Raw genomic sequence first — 24,922 nt, forward strand, 5'->3', positions numbered from 1 at the left:
ACCCTTCTCCAGGGGCAGCTGCTACCCTCGTCCAGCCACCTGGGAACCGACATTAGAGTTTCCTGGATCTTCTGATTTCCAGAAGGTGAAAGTGTGGCTTTTTCATGAGAAGTCTCCTCACTCTAAAATGTTGGCGCAATTAAAAATCCATTGAAAACACGGTATGGTGAAACAAAATATGTCTCTGGGCTGATCTGGCCCATAGGCTACCAGTTTGTGACTTTCATATTCTCCATCACTTAAGGCCAGCTATAAGCCTTGGCTTCTGGATCTTTGCTGACCAACGCAACAGCCATAACCACAAGGAGCTATTTATATTAAAATTAATTTAAATGAAATAAATTAAAAATTGAGCCCCCCCCCCATCACACTAACCATGTTTCGAATGCTCCACAGCCATGGGTGGGGGCGGGGGTAGTGACTATTGTGTTGGACAGAGCAGATATAGAATATTCCCCTCATGGAAGAAAGTTCTTTTACAAGGCACAGCTCCCTGGATGGAAGAGGCATGAAAGGTAGTATCATGTCCCAAGTGGTTCCCTTCCTTAGACATTTGTTATGTTTTGCCTGTCTTGATGAATTTGGTGTTGTCACACAGCCAAGATGGTGATCAGAAGAAAGACTCGCAGAGTTTCATGTTGTCTCACACACAAGTGTAAGACCCACCTCTGGGCTGTAACTTTGGTGAGTTATGGAGACTTGACTGTGTCGGATGGATGGAGAATCCTCCACTCCAGCTTGGCTCTCTCCACTGCACTCTGAATGTACAAGATGAGATACACGCCCTGTGTGAGGAGAAGGTGTTACATCCTAACACCTTTCAGGCAGGACGTTTGGTTCCTCCAGTGGGAAGGGACTGTGATCTGTCCTAGGTCCTCCTAAGTTGGAACAGATATGCAAGGAAGGTGACTGTTTGGCAGAGATAGGGACTGGTGCTTTAGTCAGGCAAGTACAGTCCATCAAACAGTTTGGCTCTCTTGCATCCCATTTTAGGCAAAATGGGTAGCAGTGGCAGTGGTTGGTGGGGGGTGAGGGGATCTCCAAGGTGCAAAGGCCAGTGGTCCGTCAGTTAAGTAGAGCCCTGGGATGGGGTCCAAGAATAGGTCACTCTGAGAAGCACTAGCTGGTAGGCAGGCAACAGCCTTTCTGTGGGAGATCTGCCATTCTGTGGGAGGTCCGCCATTTCTTGGGTGGTCCTCCATGCATATCAGATCCCAGTTCCTGGAATCCACCAGGCTGGGGTCCAGGGCTAGACTTCCATCCTCAAAAGGGAAACTAGCAAGAGCCAGGCAGGACCCAGGCCATAGGGGTTGATGGCACCTGGGAGGGGCTGGGCCCCAACTCCAACTTCCAGGAACTCCCTCCTTCAAAGGGTCCATGCAGGAGAAGGGGGGCAGTGGAGAGAGTGGAACAAGAGCCCACTGTTAGCCGCAAAATCCTGAATCCCCTCTCAGAGAAAAATACCTAATATCCAACCCTGACTGTGGCACCTTGCAACACTTGCATCCCATTTGGACTTGTCTGGAAACTGAAGAATGTGGTCAACAACGTGATGGGCATTCATAGGATTGGGGACAGGTATGGATGTTTACAATGCCTTTGAGGCAAACCTCATAAATCTGACAGGGAAGGGAAAGGAGAAAAAAATGAGGAGACAAGGAAAAGAAAAGAAGCCCTCCACATTTGACCAAAGGTCTTTTTTGTCCTCTTGTTATCTGCAGGACATTTGAGGCAAGAGAATAATAACCACACAGAGAAAACTAATGCCTAGAGGGTGGTTTTAAGATGATGCGAAGGCCAGCAAAGATTTTTGTTCAGTTCTGTCTTGGTGGCTTCGGCAATAAGAGCATGAAGCCATTTGGGTCACTCTATTCCTCATGCTTTGATGAGAACCACAGCCTGGAACCTTCCAAACGACACTGTCTCTCTTGGGAATGTGTTTGCTGGTTGGTGTGGGCAGACACAATGGCCATAGGAGAGCTACTTCAGGTTTGCGTGTTAAATGGGCCTGGAGGAAACTGTCAGGAGATGGAGAACCAGGCATTTGGTTAGGTTGCCATCCTAGGAAGGTGATGGGAGGATGGGTTGGACCATGGTCCACTGGCCTGCTCATTGTTGTCATCCTGGGCACCAAACTAACTTTCACAAGCAAGTGGGAGAAACTTCCAGATTGTCCTAGTAAGAACTGCTGTTGAGCATTAACCTCAGTAGGCTGAAATAGTGACGCAAGCAAGCGGCATTTTGGCCAACTGGCTGTGGCTATCCGTGGGCTGAGGGGCTGGCTTAAGCCAGGAATGGCCACGTATCCTGATATTGCATGCTGTGTTTTTTATTATGATGTTGCATCCTTGCTAGTCAAAATTACAATGGCCTTGATGTATTCTTCCCCTCTTCTTCTCCACCATCTGACTTGGAGGCTGTCATGTGAGTGCCCAGACCTGGCCACCCCAGCAGAGGAGGACTCAGGAAAGGATTGGTGTGGAGCTCAGCTCTGGCCTTGACCCCAAAGAGGGCTGAAAGAGAAGGTCTCAAACCACTGGCTCTCCAGGGGCCACAAGTCTAAGATTCAGACCCCTGCAGCTCTGCTGATAACCTTGGTCGTCCACCAGATGATGACTACTTCTGGTACTTTGTAGGCAAAAATGGCCAAAAGGCTTGATAAAGCCAAAAGCAGGGAGAAAAATAGTGGGAGGGGGAAGGAGAAGGGATAAGGAGCATTTGTCTCAATACTGGGTTGAAAGAATATTCCACAGGGTAAACTTGGTCATCCTGCCTTTGCCTATCTGAACGTCCCCCATACCAAGTAAGGATATTTGTCACACTGGAGGATGCCAGTGTTGTAAAGATGTCCTTTGTTCAAGGTCTCCTATCCCATTCCCATCAAGGAGAAGTGTCTGCAGACATGTTTGCAGATCCTAGAAGTTTCTGCAACATGAAGAGTCTCTCCCAGAGAGGGCCTAATCTTACATCTAAAGTACACAGTGATGCTGGTAGCAAGTTAGAGGTACCCAGACCCAAGTGGAAGTTCTGCAGTCTTCTCTGGCAGGAGAGAATGGCTGTCATGAGTGCCCCCTGGTCCTCCTGAGAACTTGGACTAAATGGATGGGGCCTAAGACAGAGCCTGGTCATGAACTCTGTGCCTTGGAAGATCATTTTAGACTCAAGGCCCAGTGTAACTATATTTTATAACTGGGACTTTTGTTCAGGGGGCTTATTCATTTAATTGATCTGTTCATTCTTTATCCCTCCCTCCCTCCATCCATCCAACATCCACCCATCCATCCATTGTCCATCTGCCCATCCATCCATCCATCATCCACCCATCCATTCATCCATTCATCCATCTGCTTATCCATCCATCGCTCATCCATCCATCTGCACATCCATCCATCCATTCATTCATCCATCCATCATCCACCATCCACCCATCTGCTCACCCATCCATCCATCATCCACCCATCCATCCATCCATCCATCTGCTCATCCATCCATCCATCATCCATCCATCAGCTCATCCATCCATCCATCCATCCATCCATCCATCCATCCATCCATTTATCCATCCATCCATCCATCCATCCATCCATCCATCCATCCAATCCATCCATCTCCCCATCCATCCATTCTTTCAGAATGTGTGTGTGTGTATGCAAAGCCTTATGATGCTGCAGAAACAAAGTATAGTCTTCCACCATCAGGATGCTTCTTGTGTAGGAGGAGATAGTGTATAAAGAAATAACACTGGAAACTGCTTCTGGCACCCTGCTAGGAATCTTTATAGGGCCCAGTGGTGCACAACAGAAAGAGTGGTCAGATCTCTCTGGGGGCTCAGGAGTGCTGCATAGAGGAGGTGATGGTGTGAGTGGCCAGAGAGGGGTGCGGTGCTGGGAGAGGTGGAAATATGTGTACAGACACAGACTACAAACAGCCTGACACATCTAGGGAAGATGAAGAGCTTGACGTGGCTGGAGCATGGGGGTGGAACAGGGATGCCGACAGCGCCCAAGAAGGCACGAGAAGTAGGCAGAAGCCAGACTATGCGAAAAGCCTGGACCCAGTACTGAAGACTTTGGACTTTGTCACACAGGTATCGTGGAGCTGTGGAAGCATTTTAAGCGGGAGAGTAACAAGGTCAGATTTGCACTGTGGGGCAAGTACTGATTCAGGACCGCGTAAGATCCAGAAGCAGTGGGGCCCTTAATTCAGCACAGGAAAGATGGTGACACCCCAATGAGACAGTGGCCCTTAGTCTCTTGGGCCCCCAGGATTACTTTCTTCCTGTGTCAGCCAATCACCTTAAAGCGGCCATTTTACTAGTTGAACATCATTCCTCAATTCCTGAGGCACTTCGCCTCCTCCCCTGGTTTGACCGCATGCCTACACGAAGTCAGTGTGGCCCATACCTGTAGAATCCGGTTTAAAAGCCCACATATGTGGTGGACAGTCTACTCCAGTTGGTGTAGCTTTCAGTCACCTCCTTATCTGTTTGTGTCCTATCGGGTCCCGTTCTGCTTCTCGAGGGAGGCCAGGCATGCTCAGAAGTTGGGGGTGCTCAGTCTTTGGTGGGTGACATTGTGGGGGCCCAGGCCCGTGGCAGAGGGGCACAGCTTCTCTGGGGCAGTGGGAGCACCATGTGTCCTCAGCCCATGGCCTCGCCATGCACAAGGCCTTGCAACCCACGGAGGGGCTGTGCGTGAGGAGCTTGTGAGCTCACCTCCTGATTACCCTTTGGTCTTCTTGGGCTGGTACACTGTGGATAATAAACTCTAACTCGAAGACAAATGGCAGGTGGGCAGGGGAGAGGGGAGTGAGGAAGGGGGGCAGGAAGCCTAATCTGATGAAGGGAAAATTCAGCAATTCTTTAAATCTTTACGGTATCCAAATGGACTACTTCCAAAAATCCATAGACTAAGCTAATAAATCGCCCCCAAAGAGGTCTCTAGGGAACCTGTTTGGACGAATGGGCTAGAAGCACAGAATGTTTTTAAATAAGTGGGTAGTTCTCGGGCGCCTGGGTGGCTCAGTTGGTTAAGCGACTGCCTTCGGCTCAGGTCATGATCCTGGAGTCCCGGGATCGAGTCCTGCATCGGGCTCCCTGCTCAGCAGGGAGTCTGCTTCTCCCTCTGACCCTCCCCCATCTCATGCTCTCTCTCTCAAATAAATAAGTAAAATCTTTAAAAAAAAAATAAATAAGTGGGTAGTTCTCAATATTTGAACACGACTTGATTCTTCTAAGAGACTGAAGCTCCTGACATATTTGGACTCTCTGGACACACAGTTCACATGTTTCCTGAGCCCTCTGTAGAAATGACATAGCTTCTGAACCAGGGAGGGCCCACATGGACGAGCAACTGCTTTATTTCCTGACTGTGTTGGAGCCCGAGCCCTAAGCGTGGGCTTGGGAAAGGGAACCCACCTGCAGGTACCACGGGCGGACCTGCATCTGGAGTCATGCTTGGTGAAGGCCAGGCCGTCCGTGCACCTGAAGTCCAGGTCCCAGTGGGAGAGAAATCTGCATTCACTGCCATGGGGGTGGGGTGGGGGTGGGGGGAGCCACAAGCCTAGGTGACCCAATCCGGTCAGGTGAATTCTTGCCCTCTGGCATTTTAAACACTCGGGTGAATGAGGACTGGCGGGGTGGCAGGTGCACGTCAGAGAGGCAGAGGTGGAAGGCGAGGCCTGGGTCGCCTAGGCTGGAGGGCCAGCAAGCTGGGGCAGGGCAGTGGGAGGCAATCTGCACTGGGTTGCCAGAGAGGCTCTGCTGTTGGGCTGCTCCCCCAGCTCGTGTTTATGGGGTGCTGTGAGCTCTTTGCTGGGTGGGGTGGAGAACAAGGTGGCTTAGGGAGGCTGCAGTTGTGAGGTAGAGACTAAAAAATACAGATGGAAACAAATACACAAAGTACTTCTGCCTGGGATCCCTGCTGTTGAGGGGCTGCTGAGATAGGGAAGGTAGCGAATATGTGGGCGGACTTCAGATAGGGGGTCAGGGCGAGTGTCCCAGAAGAGGGCACTGAAGGGTGAGAAGGAGCCGTCCCTGCAGTGGATGGAAGAGGAGGGGACAGTAGTGGCAACAGGAAATCCGGGTGCTGAGGAGGGGAGGCGGGGAGGGCAGGATGAGGCCGGGAAAGAAGGAGGGCAGGATGAGGCTGGGAAAGGATGTCCAAACCAAAACAGTTTGGACAGTTCGCATTTCCTTTAGGCAAGCCGCCCGCCAATCAGGGTCTTGCCCTTTTAGCTCGGGGTAGCACTGTAAGGGTTCAGTGCTCCTTTAAAAGTTGGTGTTCATCTATTCTGTTTCCAATGAGAGGAGAGCTGACCACTGACAGAATCTGAATCTTGCTGGATGATGAAGAAAGAGAGATGGAGAATTAATTTTGGGACAAGGGGCAGTGCCGATGGAATGTACTAAGTCCTTGGAGCTTCGAGTGGTGGCAGCCGGGGGAGCGGGACAGGGGGGTAAAGAAAGAGACAGCAGGCCACCCACACCCACTTCTTTCACAAGGTGGGTCCTGGTTTCTGCTATTACTTTATCGTTTAAAGAACTAGCGCCTTGGGTTGTGGGGTCACACAGATCCGGATTCGAGTCCTGTGCTCACTCTTGCACGCACCTGGGCCTGGAACAAGAGGTTTCTTTGAGTTGTATTCTCCTAGCTATACAATAGGGATGTGAAGATTTCCCTAGTAAGATTTTTGGGGAGGATGAAATAACATGTATTTAAAGCACTCTGCTTCGCGTAGACTACAGTAGGTGCTCAATAAATATTAGTTGCCTCCTGCTGACTACATGAGTGTTTTACTAGAAGGCAATCAAGTGGAAGGATAGTGGGAATATTTACTACTCTCTCATAAGATGTTTCCATGGGGTACAGAGCAGGGCCACTGATACGTATTTTGGGGAGTGGAAAAGTCCTGGGTAGGCCTGAGACCTGAGTGCTCGTCCATGTTCTCCCAGCTTCCTCTTCTGTAAAAAGCAGGGTGTAGTGGGCTACTAGCTGGAGGTAAACTGGTTAAAAAACATCCCTGGGCCTTATCACTGGAGATTCTAAACAAGAAGTCTGGGGGGTCCAGCTGATTCCAATGCAGAGGCAAAATCACTCCAGGAACCCTGGGACCAGGCGCTTTCCTAGTTCTGAGTGGAGGACAGAGGGGACCAAAACTGCACTCTCCTCATTCAGCACCAGAGGGCGGGCCTGAAGCATGACGGCCAAAGCAAGCTGCTGTCTCCAGCCCTGGGCGGAAAAGACCCCAGGGAAAATCTATAGTTACACAGAGGATGATGTGCAAGGTAGGTAAGGAAGGAGTGATAAGAGGAGAAAGCCAAAGGCTACTAGATTCTGAAGTGTATGTTTTCCTCTGCATCCCAATGTCCGACGGGACGGGGACAGATGAGCCTCTTGTCTTCACCCAGTAAGGACTTTAGTCGGGATGCTCTCATAGCGCCTACTGAGCTGACCAGTACTCTTTTCTGCAAAAGCGGCATCTGGCTCAGAGGGCCAGTCACTTCCACCCTCATGGGTCACCGCTCCCCAACCCTGGGTAAAGGATGCACCCCGTGGAAAGGCTTGGACGGGCTAGCCCTTGGCTGTCCCTCTGCAGGCTGCCCCTTCAGGGTTATGCACCCAAACCAAACGACTGTTATGGCTGGATTCCATCTGCGGGGAAGAAGGCATCATTTCCAGCTCAAGTGTCCTCGTCAGTGCCCTTAGTTTTTGGCAAGGAAGAATTCCAGCACCTTCTCTTTACCACCGCATTGACTGTAACCTCCTCTGCAGACTGCATTTAAAGCAGTAGCCCCTGGCGGCAGTCCTGCCGCGATGGGGGAACTTCGGATGTTCTCTTCTTTGCCCCTTCTGGGCTCTGTTCTTCTGATCAAAATGTCTGTTTTGGGGTTTCCCTCCTCTGTGACATCTTGAATGTTGCACTTCCACAGAGAGAGGCCCAGGGGGTCCGTGGAAGCAGAACCGGCAACTGCAGCTTCCCAAAGGGGGAAGCTGAAACCAAGAGCAGTGGTGGGCCTGGTCCGAGACGGGACGCAGAGTGAGCGGCTGCTGAGGAACTGAAAGCAGCCCAGGCACCCTGCAGTGTCCCCGGTGACAGCACTTTGCCTCCCCACCCCCAGTGCCCGGCGAGCTGTATGACTTGAACATCTTAAAAATCCTGACTGGATGTCATCCCTCTTGAGCAGCCCCTTCCCCCCTCCCCCCACCCCAGGCCCTGTAAAGGGTGAGACATGAGGAAGCGTTTGGAAAGAGTTCCTAGTCTTTGCGAGCTCCAACTTTCAATGGAAGGAAAGTCCTGCTCGCGTCGTCATGGTAGAGGTGAGGATGGTATGGTGTAGGTGGTAGAACATGATAAAGGGTACCATGCAGGCATGTAGAAAGAATACTGGAAGGGTGAAGAAGAGAACGGTTTAAGAAACTTGAGCTCAGGGGCACCCGGGTGGCTCAGTCGGTGAAGCGTCTGCCTTCGGCTCAGGTCATGTCCCAGGGTCCTGGGACTGAGTCCCGCATCGGGCTCCCTGTTCAGCAAGGAGCTTGCTTCTCCCTCTGCCTGCTGCCCCCCCCCCGCTTGTACTCTCGTGATCTCTGTATCTCTCTCTCTGGTAAATAAATAAATAAAATATTTTAAAAAAGAAAAGAAAAAAAAAGGAAACTAGCGCTCAGGAAAAAATGACCTGAGACGCCTTGTAGGACTCTAGAGCTCTGAACTGGATGCTCTCTCCCTGGATTTTATCAGGCGTGGTGGTATGTGGCAGCTTTGTTTAGGGGATGCTTAGCTTAAAATCCAGGCAGCTATGCCCACACAAGGAATAATGAGCTGCATTATAACAAGGTTCTCTTGCAGTTTCCGGGACTTGGAGGAGAGAAGGAAGACCCAGCAAGCAAAGCGACAGTGCTAAGAGAAAGGCTGAGCTAAGGATTTTGTTGACATTAAAACTCACTGTGGCAGTGACATGGAAGAAACGTGGAAATTCTCTTGGAAAAGCAATGACAGCATTTAGTTATATACCAAACCTTGAGGGCCCCTGCCACAGGTCAGGCAGTGTACTGGTCACTGGAAAAAGAAAGGCCCAGCTCTTGGCTTTTAGGAGTCATGCTCTGACGGAAGAAAAGGACAAATAATTACAATACGGAAGGACGTGTGTTCCAGTGGTGGTGAATACAGGAGGTTGTGCTTAATGTTTTCGGAGGCAGTAGGGAGGCAGACGGCACCGAGGAGGTGACCTTTAAGCTCACTTTTAGAGGAAGGGTTGAGGGAAAACGGAAGGAGATGAAGGAAACATGGGGCAGGGCACGGATTGGAGAAGGCGCACGGCCTCGAGGGGCAGCGTGTGTGCTGGCCCATGTGTGCATGCACCCCCTGAGCCTGGGGATGGAGGCATGGGTGTCAAGGGACGGGAGGTGAAGTTGCAGAGGAGGCTGTGGGCAGAGACTGATAGAGATCCTGGGTACAACGCTCTTTTTTCATGTTTGATATGCATTTAATTTTTTAAAAGATTTTATTTATTTATTTATTTATTTATTTATTTATTTGAGAGAGAGATCATGAGCAGGGGGGAAGTCTAGATGGAGAAGCCGATGTGAGCCTGGATCCCAGGACCCTGGGATCACGACCTGAGCTGAAGGTAGATGCTTAGCGGACTGAGCCACCCAGGCGCCCTGATGTGCATTTAATTTTTTAAAAGTTTAGAAAAATCATGCCTGAGAATAGGCTAAAATATTTGGTTCAGAGATAATGATTTGTAACTTTACAGGAATTTTCGTTGAGTGTTTGTCTAAAGACAATGTGAAAAAACAGTGTATATTAACAAGCCTATCAGTGCAGTGTGGGTGGAAAATTCTTCCCCACCCTCTTTACTTTTCTGCATTGCATTGAGCAGTATGGTAAGAAATGCGGATTGCAGACAGTTCCTTGGCCAATTAAAACTATTTGGTATCTTCTTTGTGCCAAATACTCTTAGGCTGTAGTCGGAACAGACAAATCAATTTAAACCTTAACTCTTTGGATATGTATGAGTGGAAATGTCAGTTATCATGGACTAAGAACCTCATATAGAAGGCTATAGAAATAAGGCTGATACAAATAAGACTGACATACAAGCTTTTTTTACAGGGGTGTCTGGGTGGCTCAGTCGGTTGAGCGTCCAACTCTTGGTTTCAGCTCAGGTCATGATCTCAGGGTTCTGGGATGGAACCCTGTGTGGGGCTCTCTGATCGGCAGGGAGTCCGCTTGGGATTCTCTCTCTCCCTCTTCCCCTGCCCCTCCCCCTACTCTCCCTCTCTCAAATAAATAATTTTTTTTAAAGCTTTTATTACAAAGCAAAGTACTCACTGGCAAATTAGTAAATAACAAGATAAATCTGTTAAGATCAAACAGTTCAGGAGCAGGAAAATTTAACAAGAATATTTAACAATTTAATTAGAAGTCATTCTGTTTTAAATTAATTTGAATCTCATTATTTGCGTGCTTGCCTAGTGGTATTTTACTCATGATTTAATAAAACTTACCCCCAGCCCTTTTGGAACCTACAGTTGGCTTTCACTTGTAGCAGGGCACATTTTAGCTTTCTCAGACTTGTGACTTTAACCCTTACAGCTTGACACCAATACCTGCTGACATCAAGTCACTTTGCTCTTAGCACATCACATAGTTGGAGGGGGGAGTGCTTCCACTTTGTTTTCAAGATGCACAGCTAATTGGAACTTGAATGAATTAACCAGCTATGAGGTTTGCTGCATGCCCCCACAGCTCTTTTCTGGGACTTTAGAATTTACCAGAATGGGAGTGAAAGAGTACAATCTTATACAATCTTACACCTTCTGGACAGACAGGTAACCATCCAAAGTGGCCGGATGCAGAAAGACTTTGGAACGTGGCCCACAGTAGCCCCAGGATTATTTTGTATTTATCTGGCTAATCTTTGCTGAGCAGGTATGAGCCAATTAAACAGACTCTTATTTTTTCCCATGGCTGCCTGATGGCCTAGATTATGGAAGGATTCTATCAATCGTTTGATCTCAAGCAGAGAAACCCAAAGCCATGGGCCTACCTAGATGTTTTAGTCATTGCACCTGCCTGGGCGACATCTCCAAAGAGACCCCTCGTAGATTGCTCGGGATCAAGTGGACTGGCTTATTTCTCCTATTTTGAAGTACAAGCGCCAGTATACGATTTGGACCAGCAAAGCGGAGGGGTTCCAAGCCTGTTCAACTGGTAGCGCCAAGAAGACAGGCTTTGAACGCCGTTTGAATTGTAACTGGTATCTCTGAGTGGGGAGTGAAGAGTGGCCTGTGTTTTTAACTCTGATTCCGGAGGTTTTCTCCATGACTTAGTTTCCCCTTCTTTCATTCCTCCAGCTTCCCCACAGTTCATCTCCGCTTTGTGCCCCGTTGTGTAACGTGGAGGCCCGTCGACAGCACTGTAATGCCAAGTTTTTCCTTGACAGATCTGCAGGCACCGGTGAAATGCACCCCTCTATTCCCCCAAATGGGTCTGGGTGGGTGTGGCCGCTCAAGAGCTGGGCCCTACACTGGGCCTCAACGGGCGGCCCGCGGGCACCAAAGGGCTTTCCGGGCTAGGTTTCCCATCTCTCTCCCAGCTCCAGCAGCCGACCACAGGCTTCCCGCGGCCTCCCTTCCCTGCTCGCAGTACTAAGGGCTATGGGTTCTGCTGCCGGCCGCCAGGCCACGGAAGCCTGCGGCCCGGCGCCTGCCCTCAGGCTAGCTTTCCTCCCGCAGCTCGCCTCGCCTCGCCGCCAGCGCCCCAGGGAGCCCGACCGCGCGCCCGACGCCCCCGCGCCGCCCCTGCGCCGCCCGGCTCGCAGGCCGGCGTCTAGGCGCCCCTCTCGGGGGCTGGGCGACGGACGGGCGTGGCCGGCGCCGCGAGCCCTCCCCGCTCCCCTTCCCTCCGCTCGCTGCCATTTGAATTCCCCCGTCGACTCCTGGGCGGAGGCCGAGCGAGCCTTCGCGAAGGGCGAGGGCGGCGGGAGGAGGGCCCGGGCGCCCCTCCCGGGCGGCGCGGCGCCGGCCGGCGGTGCAGTCGCGCGCTCGCCGCCAGCAAAGCCATTGGCTCGGCGCAGTCACCCCACGCGGGGCTGCAGCGGCGGCCTCCGCGGATTGGCGCGCGGGCGGGCATCCAGCGGGGCGCGCGCGAGCGGGTGCGTGCCGCACGGGCTGCAGCGAAGCCCACCGTCGCCGGGCTGGGTTCCCCCGGCCCGTAATGACCACCCTTCCATTGTCCTTGAGTTGCTGATGCTGGTTTTGGGGCGGCTGCCAGCCACAGTCCCTAAGGCTCCGGCCTAAAGAAAGAGCGCGAAAGGCGCGCTCCCCGCTCGGGCGCACGCACCGACCGCCGCCCTCGGCGGCACACTGCAGCATTTCGCGCTCTCGCGCCGCTCCCCTCCCCGCCTGCACTCGTTTGCATATCCCACGATTATGGCCAATCAGGGCTCGTCTCTCTCGAAGCGGATGGCTTTTGCCTGAGAGGAAAGGGAGTGGCTGGCGGCGCATGCGCCGCGGTGGCCGACTTGAACCGAGGCTTTTATTGCTGTAGTTTATTTCCACCCCTTCCCTCCTGTTCTCTCTCTCTCTCTTTCTTTTTTTTCCGCCCTAGCTGGGGCTGTGTTGGAGCAGAGGAAGAAAGAGAGACAGAGAATTGCATTTATCCATTACGTTCCTGAAATCTGCTATCAGCAAGACCAGCTAAGCGGTTGCAGCTTTTTCAATCCCGCAAAAAATACCATCTCTTTCCTGGCAATTTTTGCTTTAAAGCTGTCCTCTTGAAATTATTTTTTTCCCAGGAGAGAGATGTCTTATCAGGGGAAGAAAAATATTCCACGCATCACGGTGAGTTTGGTACTTGGGAAATCTGCGGTCGGCCAGCAACCTTTTGTGGCAAAGAACATCTAAGGAATTTTTTTAAAAGGAGGGGGAGGAAGAGGAACACAACTTTTCTTTTTTCTTTTCTTTTTTTCATGTTGCTAAAGAAGTCGATCGGGGTGGTGGGAGATGCAATCATATAGAATTGTAAGCTACATAATTTGTGAGGCATTAAAATAGGAGCGTAAGTGCATTAAAGGACGTCTTAGATAGCGCGCCAGATCCGCTTTATCCTTTTATTGTCAGTGCGAGATGCTGCAGTGCTGGCCTGCGGGGTGTAAGCAAATGGATGCCAGATTGAATATGCATGGTTGAAGCTCGGATATTGTTCTCCGGGCTGCGTGCTGTGAGGCTGGACTCCAGGAGCTGGATGGGGGAGATGGAGAAATGGATTCTCCCTGTGCCTCCCGCCCCCACCATAAAGGCTTTCTGGAGCCTTCCTCTGGCTTCTTAGAAAAAGGAGCGGGTTTCAGCCCGGAGGCGTAATGACAGCAGAGGGATGCTGGAAAGGGCAGGGAGTACCGGGATGATGTGGAAACGGGAAGGGAAAACAGGGACGCGGTGATGAGCAGAGGAGGGTGGGGGGCCAGGCGTGGGCTTTTTGTTGATCAGGGGCTGGTTTTCGGTGGCCCTCTCGGCTTCCTCGCCCTCGGTTTGGGGCCGGAACCCTGGCAGGGCTCTGAGCTCGCTTTCTTGTGTCTTTCTGCCCCTTCTGCAGCCAAGGAGGAGCCTGTGTTGGCGCATACAGAGCGGGCTGGGAGGGTGGGCGTTGGGGACAGCGCCGAACCGGGCTCGCGGAGGTAATGGCGCTGCGCGCGGCGCGGAGCAGATGGCCCGGCCCGGCCTCGGCCAGACAATGATCGCAGCGGCGGGAGGTGTCGGCGCAGTTCTGGGGCCTGGGGTTGTTGGTTTGTAAATCACGAGAAAAAAACATCTTAGCGATGGATTTGCGATGCTTCGGCGCTGAACCACAGGTTCTTGCCTTCACCGCTCTCCTGCCCCCACCCTCTCCCCATCTTTTCCTGGAAAAAAATCGCACCAGCCCTAGTTCTCTACATCCCCGAATAAAATCCCGGGGAGGGAGGAACGCGAGGGAAATTCATTGTTATATAATGATGTGCAATTGGAATTGGCCAGTTGATTGCTGGGTAGAACCCAGGGCTGAGGCAGAGACCGAAAGAATCCTGGTAAACTCAAGATGTGTTTAGGGCTGGATTTGAGGGCGCGCTTTCGCTCTGGTTTCCTCCTTAGCCACGGACACCCCGGCTTTCTCTGGATGCACAGGGGCACACCCATCCGCAGGAGAGAGACGTGGAAACAAATGCAGAGGGGAGGGGGCGTGTGCTCGGGAGGACTTTATGGGATGAGCCAGGCTGTGCTACGGCGAGGGTGGGTACTAGCTTTTTCTTGAAGGCCGAAGACCCAAGATCCGAAAGGGCCAGGCTGAGGGGCACTGACCCTACGTTACGTGTTCCCGGCTCCGGAGGAAGGAGTCTGGGGAGTAGGGGTGGGGAGCAGATTTGCTGCAAGCCTCAAATAATTTGTTGTCTTCGTGAATGGAAAAGGCAGTTTCATTTTGACAGTGTGGGGAGAAAAAAATTTAAAAAGCAAACAATCAAGACTTTTTTTTTCCTTTAAAGAGCGCCCCCTCTACGCTTAAAAATCTGATTGCATTATTTTAGGACCTATATAGCGTGGTTTCCCTCCTTCCATCATCATGGCCAGCATCTTATGTAAGAAGCCTTCTGGAAGGCACTAGAGTGGACGGGGCTGTGATGTCTCATTTTTTTTTCTTAGCATGATGTTGGCTCGGGGATTCGCAGTGATGGCTGGGACAGGTACCGCAGTGACTAAGGGAGCTGGTAATGAAGGGCAGGGCTTCTCCTTCCCTTCTAGGTGAGATTTATCCTGTTAGAGCTGGAGACTTGGGGAAAGGGGGAAAGATCATTATAGACGGAGAAAAGGACACTGGAGCAGGTGACCTTGAGAGAGTGGCTTAACCCCTCAGCCTCTGTTTGTTTATGTGTCATAGGAATAAGAATCTGGCCCCACCCACCTCACAGATGTGTTTTCGAGGCTTTGGTGACTTAGGGTACATGACAGGATTTTGTAAAGGTCTTTACATTTACCTTATACAAGTCCAGGAATTACTGTTGACTCTTTATTCTCATTTGACTTTCCAAAGTCTGTAGCAGAATGAAGGACCCTACGGTGTACAAAATTAAAATGATCTTACTGTTTTTCATAATGTTAGAGAAACAATAAATACTTTCTGTACCCGGCTGTGTGTGCATTTATGTGTAAAAGTATCTTTTTTCCCCTAGGTGTCTAGCAGCTTATTTATTTATTTATACCTCCCACCCCCTATATTTTTTAAAGATCTCTATAATTTTCTTTTTTTTTGGTGGGTACTAACTATAAAGAGCACTTAGTAAGAATACTGGTTTGTAACTGAATTAAGTTAACCATTGTCAAAGTGAATGTCATCCTCTGAAGTGTTTTGTATATTAAAAGAGCAGTCTGTGGTTCAGCTTGTAACCCAGTCTGGAAGAATACAGGTGCATCCACTGAACCCAGGCTGTTAATATCACATTCCATTAACAGCAGTTGGGATAGAGATGAGCCATAATGTAACATTTCTATTGCATTTCTGGCCCTCATGTGCTGCTTGTCATAGATCTGTGTTTTTCGCCAATTAAAATACAAGTGCATCAATAATGTAGATTTTGGAACTTGCCTTTTCATCTACTTGATCACAAAACTCTTACCTTTTTCTTAACAGCTTGGTATTTAAAGTGGTGTATATTTGAAGTATATCCCCCCCTTGTTACAATCTCTGATTTACCTCAAAGATAAAAAGCAAATATAAAGAACATATTGAAATGAAACTTTGCAATGGTTGAACCAAGTGTGTTTGTAGAGTATCCCATGACAACAAACTTGGTTAATTTTTCCCCCACACCAACCTTGCCAAGAATTGACTTCCCTACATGTGGGTGTATTTTTTTTTTAGAATGACGTTTAGCCTAAAGCCATTTAAAAAATATTGTCTTCTTTATCTGAAATGTTTTCACTGCTCTTTAAAGGGAGATTGTTAGGTATTCTTTTATTTTCTTTCAGTGGAAAGGGATCTTTTTTTGTTTTGTTTTGTTTTTAAACCAGGATAAGCTTTGAGCTTTTGCCAGTATGTTCTGATTCATCAAGTGATGAATAAGTTGTCATTTCAGGTTCACCTTTGTCACTGAACCTTTCCAAAATTGACTTATTTTGAGCATCTCTTTGGAATAGTGAAAAATATGTCCTTAGCTCATTGTCTTAGTACCAGTGTTTCTCATCAGTCAGGTATGAATTGTGACCTTATTACTTTCTTTGTTTCAGAGCGATCGTCTTCTGATCAAAGGAGGTAAAATCGTTAATGATGACCAGTCATTCTATGCGGACATATACATGGAAGATGGGTTGATCAAGTAAGTGTAACTCATAATAGAGACGAATTTGTGTACCTTCCTGTACAGCTCACGTACATAGCATCAAACTTTGGTGACTTCAAAGACCCGACTACCTTAGGGTCTGTTTAAGCTCATTTTGATTGGTGGTAATTAGTGAATTTGAAAACTCAGATTTAGGGAATTCAAAGCCACAATTAAATGCGCACCCATTTCTTTGTGTTATGCAATTCACTGTTTTAACTGAGGTGACACAATATCTTCTTGTTTCCAGTTCAAATACTTGGTTTATGATCTATTGAATATATTAAAGGTTTTTCCTGGAATGTAGTTGTTTCGGTAGATTGCCCAATCTAAGACACAAGCGGTGTTCCAGCCTCTTCTACCAAGATAACACATCTGCTTTCTTAATTAAGAATCCAAGTTGCGGGCGCCTGGGTGGCTCAGTTGGTTAAGCGACTGCCTTCGGCTCAGGTCATGATCCTGGAGTCCCGGGATGGAGTCCCGCATCGGGCTCCCTGCTCGGCGGGGGGTCTGCTTCCCCCTCTGCCCTCTTCCCTCTTGTGCTCTCTGTCTCTCATTCTCTCTCTCTCAAATAAATAAATAAAATCTTTAAAAAAAAAAAAAAAGAATCCAAGTTGCTGGGGCCAATGGACAGCAAATTAACAACCAAGTAACAAAGTACTGCCTCATCCTGAGGGAATTGTAGGTTTCATTCTGTAACACAAATAAGACTGCCCTTGTGTTTATTGTGTATTGTGTTGCAGAGGAGAACCAACAGAGGGTTAAGTGAGCTGAGTATATACCAGTATCCTCCTGCCCTTCAGACTGGGACAGCTCACAGGGCCCTGGAGAAGGAGCACATCTGTTTAAAGACAAACACTGTAGCAAATGACATCTTTTAAATAAGCAGCATTCATCAAGTGCTAGCAGCAAACCAGTCCAGAGGAGTGGAAAACTGGAGTGGATGTGTCTGTTGCTTGGAAACTCACACCCTGATTTATGAACCTAAAATAGGTTTTAACATTTCCGCATTTAATGTTTTCTCCATGTGTGTTTGCTTGTGACATTCTCCGCTCCAGGCTCTCAAATACCATGACTTTCATGTTCCATTTTCCCCCAATTAGAAGGCAGCATGATACTGGCCTAGAAGTGAGCAAGCCTGCTTGCTATTTTTAGTCAACACTAATTGTTTTAGAACTTTATCAACTCCTCCTTGATTACTTTTTCCTTCTGGAAAAAAAAAACAAAAACTGGTAGCAAGATGTAGCCCAGATGTTTTTTAAAAATTGGAAATGAATCCATGTCCCCCAACATAGTATCAGTTTTTCTTTTTTTTTTTTTTAAAGATTTTATTTATTCATTTGACCGAGAGAGACACAGCGAGAGAGGGAACACAAGCAGGGGGAGTGGGAGAGGGAGAAGCAGGCTTCCTGCTGACAGGGAGCCTGATGTGGGCCTCGATCCCAGGACTCTGGGATCATGACCTGAGCCGAAGGCAGACGCTTAACGACTGAGCCACCCAGGCGCCCCATAATATCAGCTTTTCTGTCCTTAGTATCTGAGTTGCTGAGCACATGCTTCCAGATTTTTAAATAGTTGTGATCATCCTGTTCACTTTTTCTGTTTCGTTTTGTTTTTTCTTTTGCTTGGTCCTACTACTTCCTTTCCACCCCTATTTTTTCAGGGTTGAAAATAAATGTTTGTGAAGTGCAGCCAGACCTGGAGAGAATTGCTCTACGATAATTAGTTCAACTACGTGTGTTACAGCGAAAGTGTTGTGACCTTTTATGTAAATATCTTGGGCTTTGTTATCATTTGATCTTGGGGGTTTTCTGGCAACTAAACCTCTTTGATCAGGGCTTCTGGTGTCTTATTTAAATTTTGTTTTCTAGTATGCTCTGCTTTGCCCCTTGGTTGGGCATAGGGACTGGGGACCGCACATATTATGAAAACGAACAATAATGCAAAAAGTCTACAGAACCTAGGGAAGGATGGTTTCTGGCTGCGTGAAATGTCTTTCAGATGCCATTTGATTCAGGCATGGTTCATTTATAGCTGTTATCATCCATCCTGTTTATTTAGGCAAATAGGGGAAAACCTGATTGTGCCAGGAGGGGTGAAGACCATCGAAGCCCATTCTAGGATGGTGATCCCTGGAGGGATTGATGTCCATACCCGCTTCCAGATGCCTGACCAAGGAATGACCTCCGCTGATGACTTCTTTCAAGGCACGAAGGCAGCCCTGGCTGGGGGAACCACCATGATCAGTAAGAGAGCTTAAGAATAATCATCTTAGAGCTTGGTAGCCATTATTGTTTGAAAATGAGTCTTTATTGTTTGATTCTTTCCTTCTGAAAGTTGCTGAACTGAACAGTGGATTGATATACCGCAGAAGGGGGTGGGGGTGGGCCAGCTCTTTGTCTGGGTGTCCTTGTCCTCATTTTCATGTCCAACTCGGAGTTGTCCAGTTGAACTGGAGAATACGGTTCTAGAGAATTTGGTAGGATAGAAGGAATGGCTTCTTGCTTTCTCTGCTTGAACTTTTGTCTTCCTTAACCTGAAAATGTGATTTGTTTGTGGTCACTTTAAAGACACAGCGTTTGGAGTAGGTGTCAGAACTATCCGTTTTGAGCCTTTGCTCCAAAGTATTTGATTTGGGTTTTTAAAGAATTCCTGAGGGTGCACCTTACTGGAATGAAGATGGGGTGCAGTAAATGAAATGTTGAAGCGGGAACTTCTACTGCTGAGAAAATCAAATGGGGGGAATATTTCCTGGCCTGGCTTTGACATAAATGGATTTGGGCAGTCCTGCTTGGAGAGGGAGCCACAGATATTATTAATTGTCATTTAGATACGAAAATTGCTGGCACCAACAGCTGGGTGTCCATCGTGCATTGCTGCGAAGAATTTATGCTTTTCTTTCAGCTAAATCTAAAGTGTATTTCCTGGAGTCCTAGCACACGCGTTAAGAGTTTGCTTGTAGAATGGCAATTTCCAATGTGTCTCTTGATGTCTCTGTAACAGATCTTGTTTTTGAGGAGGTGAGCAAGCTACACAGTGACCTGTGAGACACATAGGTAAAAAAAAAAAAAAAAAACAAGTTTATCTGAGAGTGAAAGTAAATACACAGTCTATCTTCAAAACTTATAGTTCAGTTCAGAAGAGGATCAAAGTAGAAAGAACTTCGCTATTTTATTCCTTAGAGAAACCCGTTTTTACTGCTTATTTTTCAGAATGATGGTCTTTTCCCCTATAACTTTATGGTCCAGTCTCTCACTTCCTCTTTTCTATCCTACCACCTAGGTGAACGTTACCCTGCCATCCCCTCCTAGTTCTGAGTTCCTCTACATTTTAAATTGCGCATTCCTGGTCTTCTCTCAGTCCCCGTCTTCAGAGTGTCTGAAGGATCAGGGACCGTTCTCTCCTGGTTCAGCTCTCTAATGACACAGCCTGCAGGTTTAAGCCTTATTACTTCTTTGTTTTTGCTGTACACATCACCTCCTAACCTAGTGGGGGACATTCTCAAGGGGTGAGGGGACCCCCCATACACACACACCTCAGGACCCTGACCTCCTGGAGAAGGCTGCCATTTTGTCAGTGACGTCTGTTCAGACTTACTTGGTACCAGTGGGCATGGCTGCTTGTCCTTCAGCGCCGGCTGCAGAGCCTCCAGGGCCAAATCAAGGCTATAATCTGCCTCTGTTTGGAGTTCATATGAGGGCCCTGTAGGCCCCCACGTTGGTCACAGAGTATTAAGAAGCCATAAATAACATTTCCTGAGTGAGTGGTCAGTGGTGTCTCTCACTAGAGGGATTGCTGGGCCGGAGCGCTCCATGGTAGAAATGCCGCTAACTCGGAGTCTGATGTTCTGGTCTCCATCCAGCATTAAGTTGCTGTGTGACCGTGAGCAAGTCACCTCCCTTGGTGGGGCTGCTCATCTGCACAATGAAGGATTTGCTCAAGATGACCTTGGATGTCCCTTTCAGCTCCCACATTTGGTGATTCGCTGAGCTCAGACACAGTTTGTCTGTGATCGAATGCACTTCGCTCAGCAGATGCATAAAAACCCTGTTTCTTTTCAGACTTAATTGAAAGACCCCATCATTCTGTTTTCTCCTCTCCTGCATCCCTGAATGTGCTTTTCACTCCTCACACTTGACCCATTCTTTGGCCCCCCCCTTCCCGCTTCTTGTCTCTTCTCTGCGTTCCCATCCCCCACCACCTTCACCACGAGTCAGGGCATATCCCTTCTTGCTGACGCCTTGACTTCCTCTTTGACCTTCCTCCTCAGCAGCTCTGGGGTTCTTTCCCTTCATTCAGGGTGGGCTCCTTCTGAGCAGGGACGAAGGACAGCTCCACCAGTCCTGCCTCTGGCCTGGGGGCTGAGAACAGTCAGTGGAAGGCCTTACGGCAGGTCAGAATGAAGGGGAAGTGAGAAGTCGGACTGCCTGCCTTACTCAGTTGGGCAGAACGTGATCGTGTTTTATTGTAGGGTTTGTGATACAGTCAGTTAGGCCAAAGAGTAGGGGAGTTTAATGAGCACACCCCAAAGAGTGAACGTCCTCAGCGGTGGTGGGGATGTGGTCAGAGTTGTCATACCCCAAACTCCACTGCTTTTATAGCCTGAGAAAAATATTAACTACCCTCGCAAATAACCACCCGTGGTTACTGACCTCTACAGAATGCCCACTGGCCTGCCCTTCCCTGAGGATGTAAGTGGGAATAATACAGGCGAGGAAGTCAGGATTTTTTCTGCTTGCTGGTCATATGTTCTGCACTGGCTTCCAGTGAGTCCCCGGCATGGGCACGCTTTACGGAGACAGTTTTGCAAAGAGGGAGAGCTAGCTTTACGTGACTTTGTTGGTACCTTCGACCTCCTCCTTCAATGAGATCGTAGCTTCTTCAGTGAGTATGGAGGCCAAATGGAAATGCTTAGGGCACTTGAAAAGATTCAGGTGAAAACTTGCAGAAACAAGCCATCGAAGTAAATTGGTGCCCCACGGCCCACACCCCTGTGCTTCCATCTCTCCGTGTTGCTACAAGCCTGTGCCCTTTGCTGTGTGCTTCTCAGGTCCGTCTGCATCGGCACTGCCCAAGGTGGAAAATGTAGCTGAGCGGTCCAAGTTTAAAAATGGAGGTGACACGTCAGCAGCAGAAAATAATATTATTGCCATCAAACAGAGCCTCCCATTGAGAATGGCACAAGGAGATCTTTGTAAGGGGTGCTCAGTGCCGGGCAACTTTGCCCTTCCCATCCAGTGATGGGTGGGCGGAGCCTCCAGACGTGCTCTGTAGGCGGCTTCTAGACCGGCTGCGGGGTCGCGGAGGTGGCGGAGTTGCGTCTTGGAGAAAATGCTGCTGGCCTCCCCGGGAGCTTTATGATCATCAGAGTTAAGACCCCAGCATCTCTGGGAAGCAGATGGGAATGGTTACCTCCATTTTATAGAGGGGAAATCTGAGGCCAGAGGGAAGCGCATTATTTGCTGACACTTTACCATGTGCGGTTAGTGTAGGTGGTAGGTGTGGAAAACACACCTGCAGCTCTGGCTTCACCCTGCCAGCTGTGTGACCTTAAGCCTCAGTGGCTTCATCTGCAAAATGGGGAAAGTTACAAAGATTGACTTGGAGACATCGGAACAGTACTTGGCCTGTAGTGAGCACTCAGATGTGGTAAGTTACTGTTATTCCATCTGCATTAGGTGCCAGCAACCTCCCATCTCTGTAGAGACCCCCTCTGGATCTCTACTTTCTTTTTTTTTTTTTTTTTTAAGATTTTACTTATTTATTTGACAGAGAGAGAGACAGTGAGAGAGGGAACACAAGCAGGGGGAGTGGGAGAGGGAGAAGCAGGCTTCCGCCGAGCAGGGAGCCCGATGCGGGGCTCGATCCCAGGACCCTGGGATCATGACCTGAGCCGAAGGCAGACGCTTAACGAACTGAGCCACCCAGGCGCCCCAGGATCTCTACTTTCTTAACAGAGCCAGAGAAGAGGCTCCAGCTGCAGGAGGAAGCAGGGCTTCTCCAAGCGTGGCCAGCAGGCTGTGAACCCCTATGTCACCTGCATGCATCCTAAAACATGCAGTTTCTTGGGCCCCACCCAGCCTATTGAAGTAGAGAGTGTGCTGGTGGGACCCGTGAACTTGTATGGTGATTGTCACATGCACTTGAGCTGTTTGCAAATATGGATCTCGGGTCTGAGCCAGCTCTCCGGACTCTAGATGTCCAAGACCAGGAGCCACAGCTCAGAGAAGAGAGCCTGACTGTCATTTCTGCTAACCTGAACTCCAGGCTTTCCGTGGAGGGGCGGAGCGCCAACACAACACACCATACAGCAGAGATCCGGATAGGACTTGAGCACGGAGAAGGTGAGGACAGACTGCTGCTGCAGGCCTGGAAGGGGCCTCTCTCTCTCTCTGAGCTCTGGACTTGTCACCTTGCAGATGGGGCCCTCTGGATGTGCCTCAGGCACCTCCATCCACCTATCCCCAGGCAGCCTCTCCTGGTGCCCAACCCCAGAGAGGGCCTCCGTCACGGTCATGCTGGCTTGAACCCATAAACTCACCGTGTGCTGAGGTGAGAATGTTGTCTCTGTATTATCTCTGGCACCCGTCCCATTACTGCCACTGATTCATGCCTTTGTTGCCTGTACTGGATTTTTGCCCCAGCCTCCTGAGGAGGCTCACTGCCTCCAGGAGCCTGTCTCTGCAGCCTGCACGTCTCCTTGCACCCTGGGCTCTTTGTCTGGCCCGGCGGGGATCGTGCCATCTCTCTCCCGTGAAGCCCTCAGCGGGCTCCCTCTGGCCCAGAGAACGCAGCTCTAGCAGCAGAGCCCTCCACGATGTGACGCAGCCCCGCTGCCCCAGTCTGGACTCACGTTGTCACCTCGGCCAGGGATGCCCTTACCTTCTTTTTTTTGTTACCCTTGGAGGCCCTGCTAGGTGTTACCTCTGTCCCAGAGCCCCTGCTCAGCCCCCTTCACTGTAATGCACCGCGGCTTCTCTGTGCTTCGGCAGACATTGGGTCTTTATCCCATGGCCCTTATGGCATGCATCCTGTGTTACCGTTTGATCAAGCCTCCTGTGTTACCGTTTGATCAAGCCTCCTGCCCCTTTCATTTCCATCCTCCCCACGCACCCAGCTGTGTCTCACCCTTCAGGCACTCCACTGACGCTTCCAGTTGAGTGAATGAATGAATGAGTGAATGAGTGAATGGAGACTCTAAGGGGACTTGGTTTCACGCTTCATCTGAGCGCAATGCCAGAGTCCTGAGAATCCCAGGGTAGGGTTAGCGTGTCTGATGTCCGTCATGGTCATCCTGTTGATCAGTTGGGGGAGGGAGGCAGGAGAGGAGAGCCCAGGGCCCACGCCTGGCCTAAGGTCATGATCAGGGACAGCTCCCTCCTCCCCCTTCATCTGGATCATTCTTTCAGGAGGAGGCGGGGTTGCAGTCTCACGCGGTCGTCCTGTGAGAGAGCTTGCTCTTAGCGCACAGGGTCTGATCTGTTTGAGGAGGAGTCCTGAGCACTGTGGGAGACGCGGCGGTCCTTGCCCGACACCCCTTGGGCAGGTCTGTCCCAGTCCTTTCCGGCCAGCCTTGGCTGTGGAGGCGGGAGGCCTGACGGAAAGGCGAGGTGGCTTCCCACGGCCCTGCTGGCCGGGCTTTCCTCAGGAGACGTGGCTCAGGGTGTCACTGTGGTACATCCACTGCTTGTCATTTTTTCATTCATGTGGCATTTGGGTTCACTCCCTGCTTCTGATGAGGACACATGTGTGAACACACACACTCTATAATATGAATTGTCTGTAATTGATACTTTGATTATTCCCTTTGCACCATTCATTTGACTTGGGTTAGAAAGTGTTTACAAAAAAGGCCGACCACATCAGACTAAAGTTTCAAAGTCCAGGACCAAAGTCACGGCCACAGAATCTGCCCGTGGCCTGGTGATTAGAAAGCCACGTTAGCCGATGGGCTGTCGGTGTAGGCTCTTCCTGTCCGCTGCTCATGTCTCCCCAGGCCCACGTTGGTGAGGTCACTCTGTGAGCAGACACCATTGGAAAGGGCCTGACCAGGTGGCGCCATGTAAGTCTCAGGCAGGAAAGTCGGGATTGGAAGAATCCGTTCTACTTCCCGCAGTGTTTTGGGCTGATCACCTACTACCTGCTGCTGAGCAGAATGGAGGAAGGGAGGGAAAAGGTGAAGCATCCTGAGAGATGGCTCAGCTCTTCCTGAAGGTCCGCATATACACTTTACTAAATGCTGTTTTCATTGAAGGAGGCCGTTGGGTTGGGCTTGACCAGCCAGCCTCACAGCCCTGTGGGTTTAGGGTAAGGCCCCTCCAGAAGCAGGGCTGTTCCTCTTTGGGTCCCTAGGCCCTATGTCATGGACACTGTGGCAGTTATCCTAATCTCTTCGGAGTTTGGGGAGTCTCAGTACTCGGATGCTCCCAGACTTCCCATACAGCGGGATGTTTAGACTTTTGGGAGCTTCCTGTTGACCCTGTTGCCCACAATGGCAGCTAGAGCCAGGAATGGTAGCGGGGGAAGTGGAAATGTTGAGTTCCAGCAAAGTCTTCCCAGTCTCCGGATGTGGGG

General features: G+C 49.6%; 1 protein-coding gene across 2 annotated transcripts in view; it reads left to right on the forward strand.

The window, feature by feature from the left end:
* DPYSL2 (dihydropyrimidinase like 2) overlaps positions 1 to 24,922 on the forward strand; it is a 137,754-nt gene that overhangs the window by 54,796 nt on the left and 58,036 nt on the right. The window contains exons 1-3 of one of the 2 annotated variants that reach the window (XM_021699000.2): positions 12,569 to 12,845; positions 16,257 to 16,345; positions 18,410 to 18,594. In XM_021699000.2, coding sequence (XP_021554675.1) covers positions 12,807 to 12,845; positions 16,257 to 16,345; positions 18,410 to 18,594 — 313 coding nt within the window. In that variant the 5' untranslated portion in view covers positions 12,569 to 12,806. Of the gene's footprint in view, positions 1 to 12,568; positions 12,846 to 16,256; positions 16,346 to 18,409; positions 18,595 to 24,922 lie in introns of those variants that run through there. The other variant, XM_044912564.1, reaches the window with a different exon arrangement.

The sequence above is a fragment of the Neomonachus schauinslandi genome, chromosome 2, assembly GCF_002201575.2.
Source record: "Neomonachus schauinslandi chromosome 2, ASM220157v2, whole genome shotgun sequence".
Classification (NCBI taxonomy): Eukaryota; Metazoa; Chordata; class Mammalia; order Carnivora; family Phocidae; genus Neomonachus; species Neomonachus schauinslandi.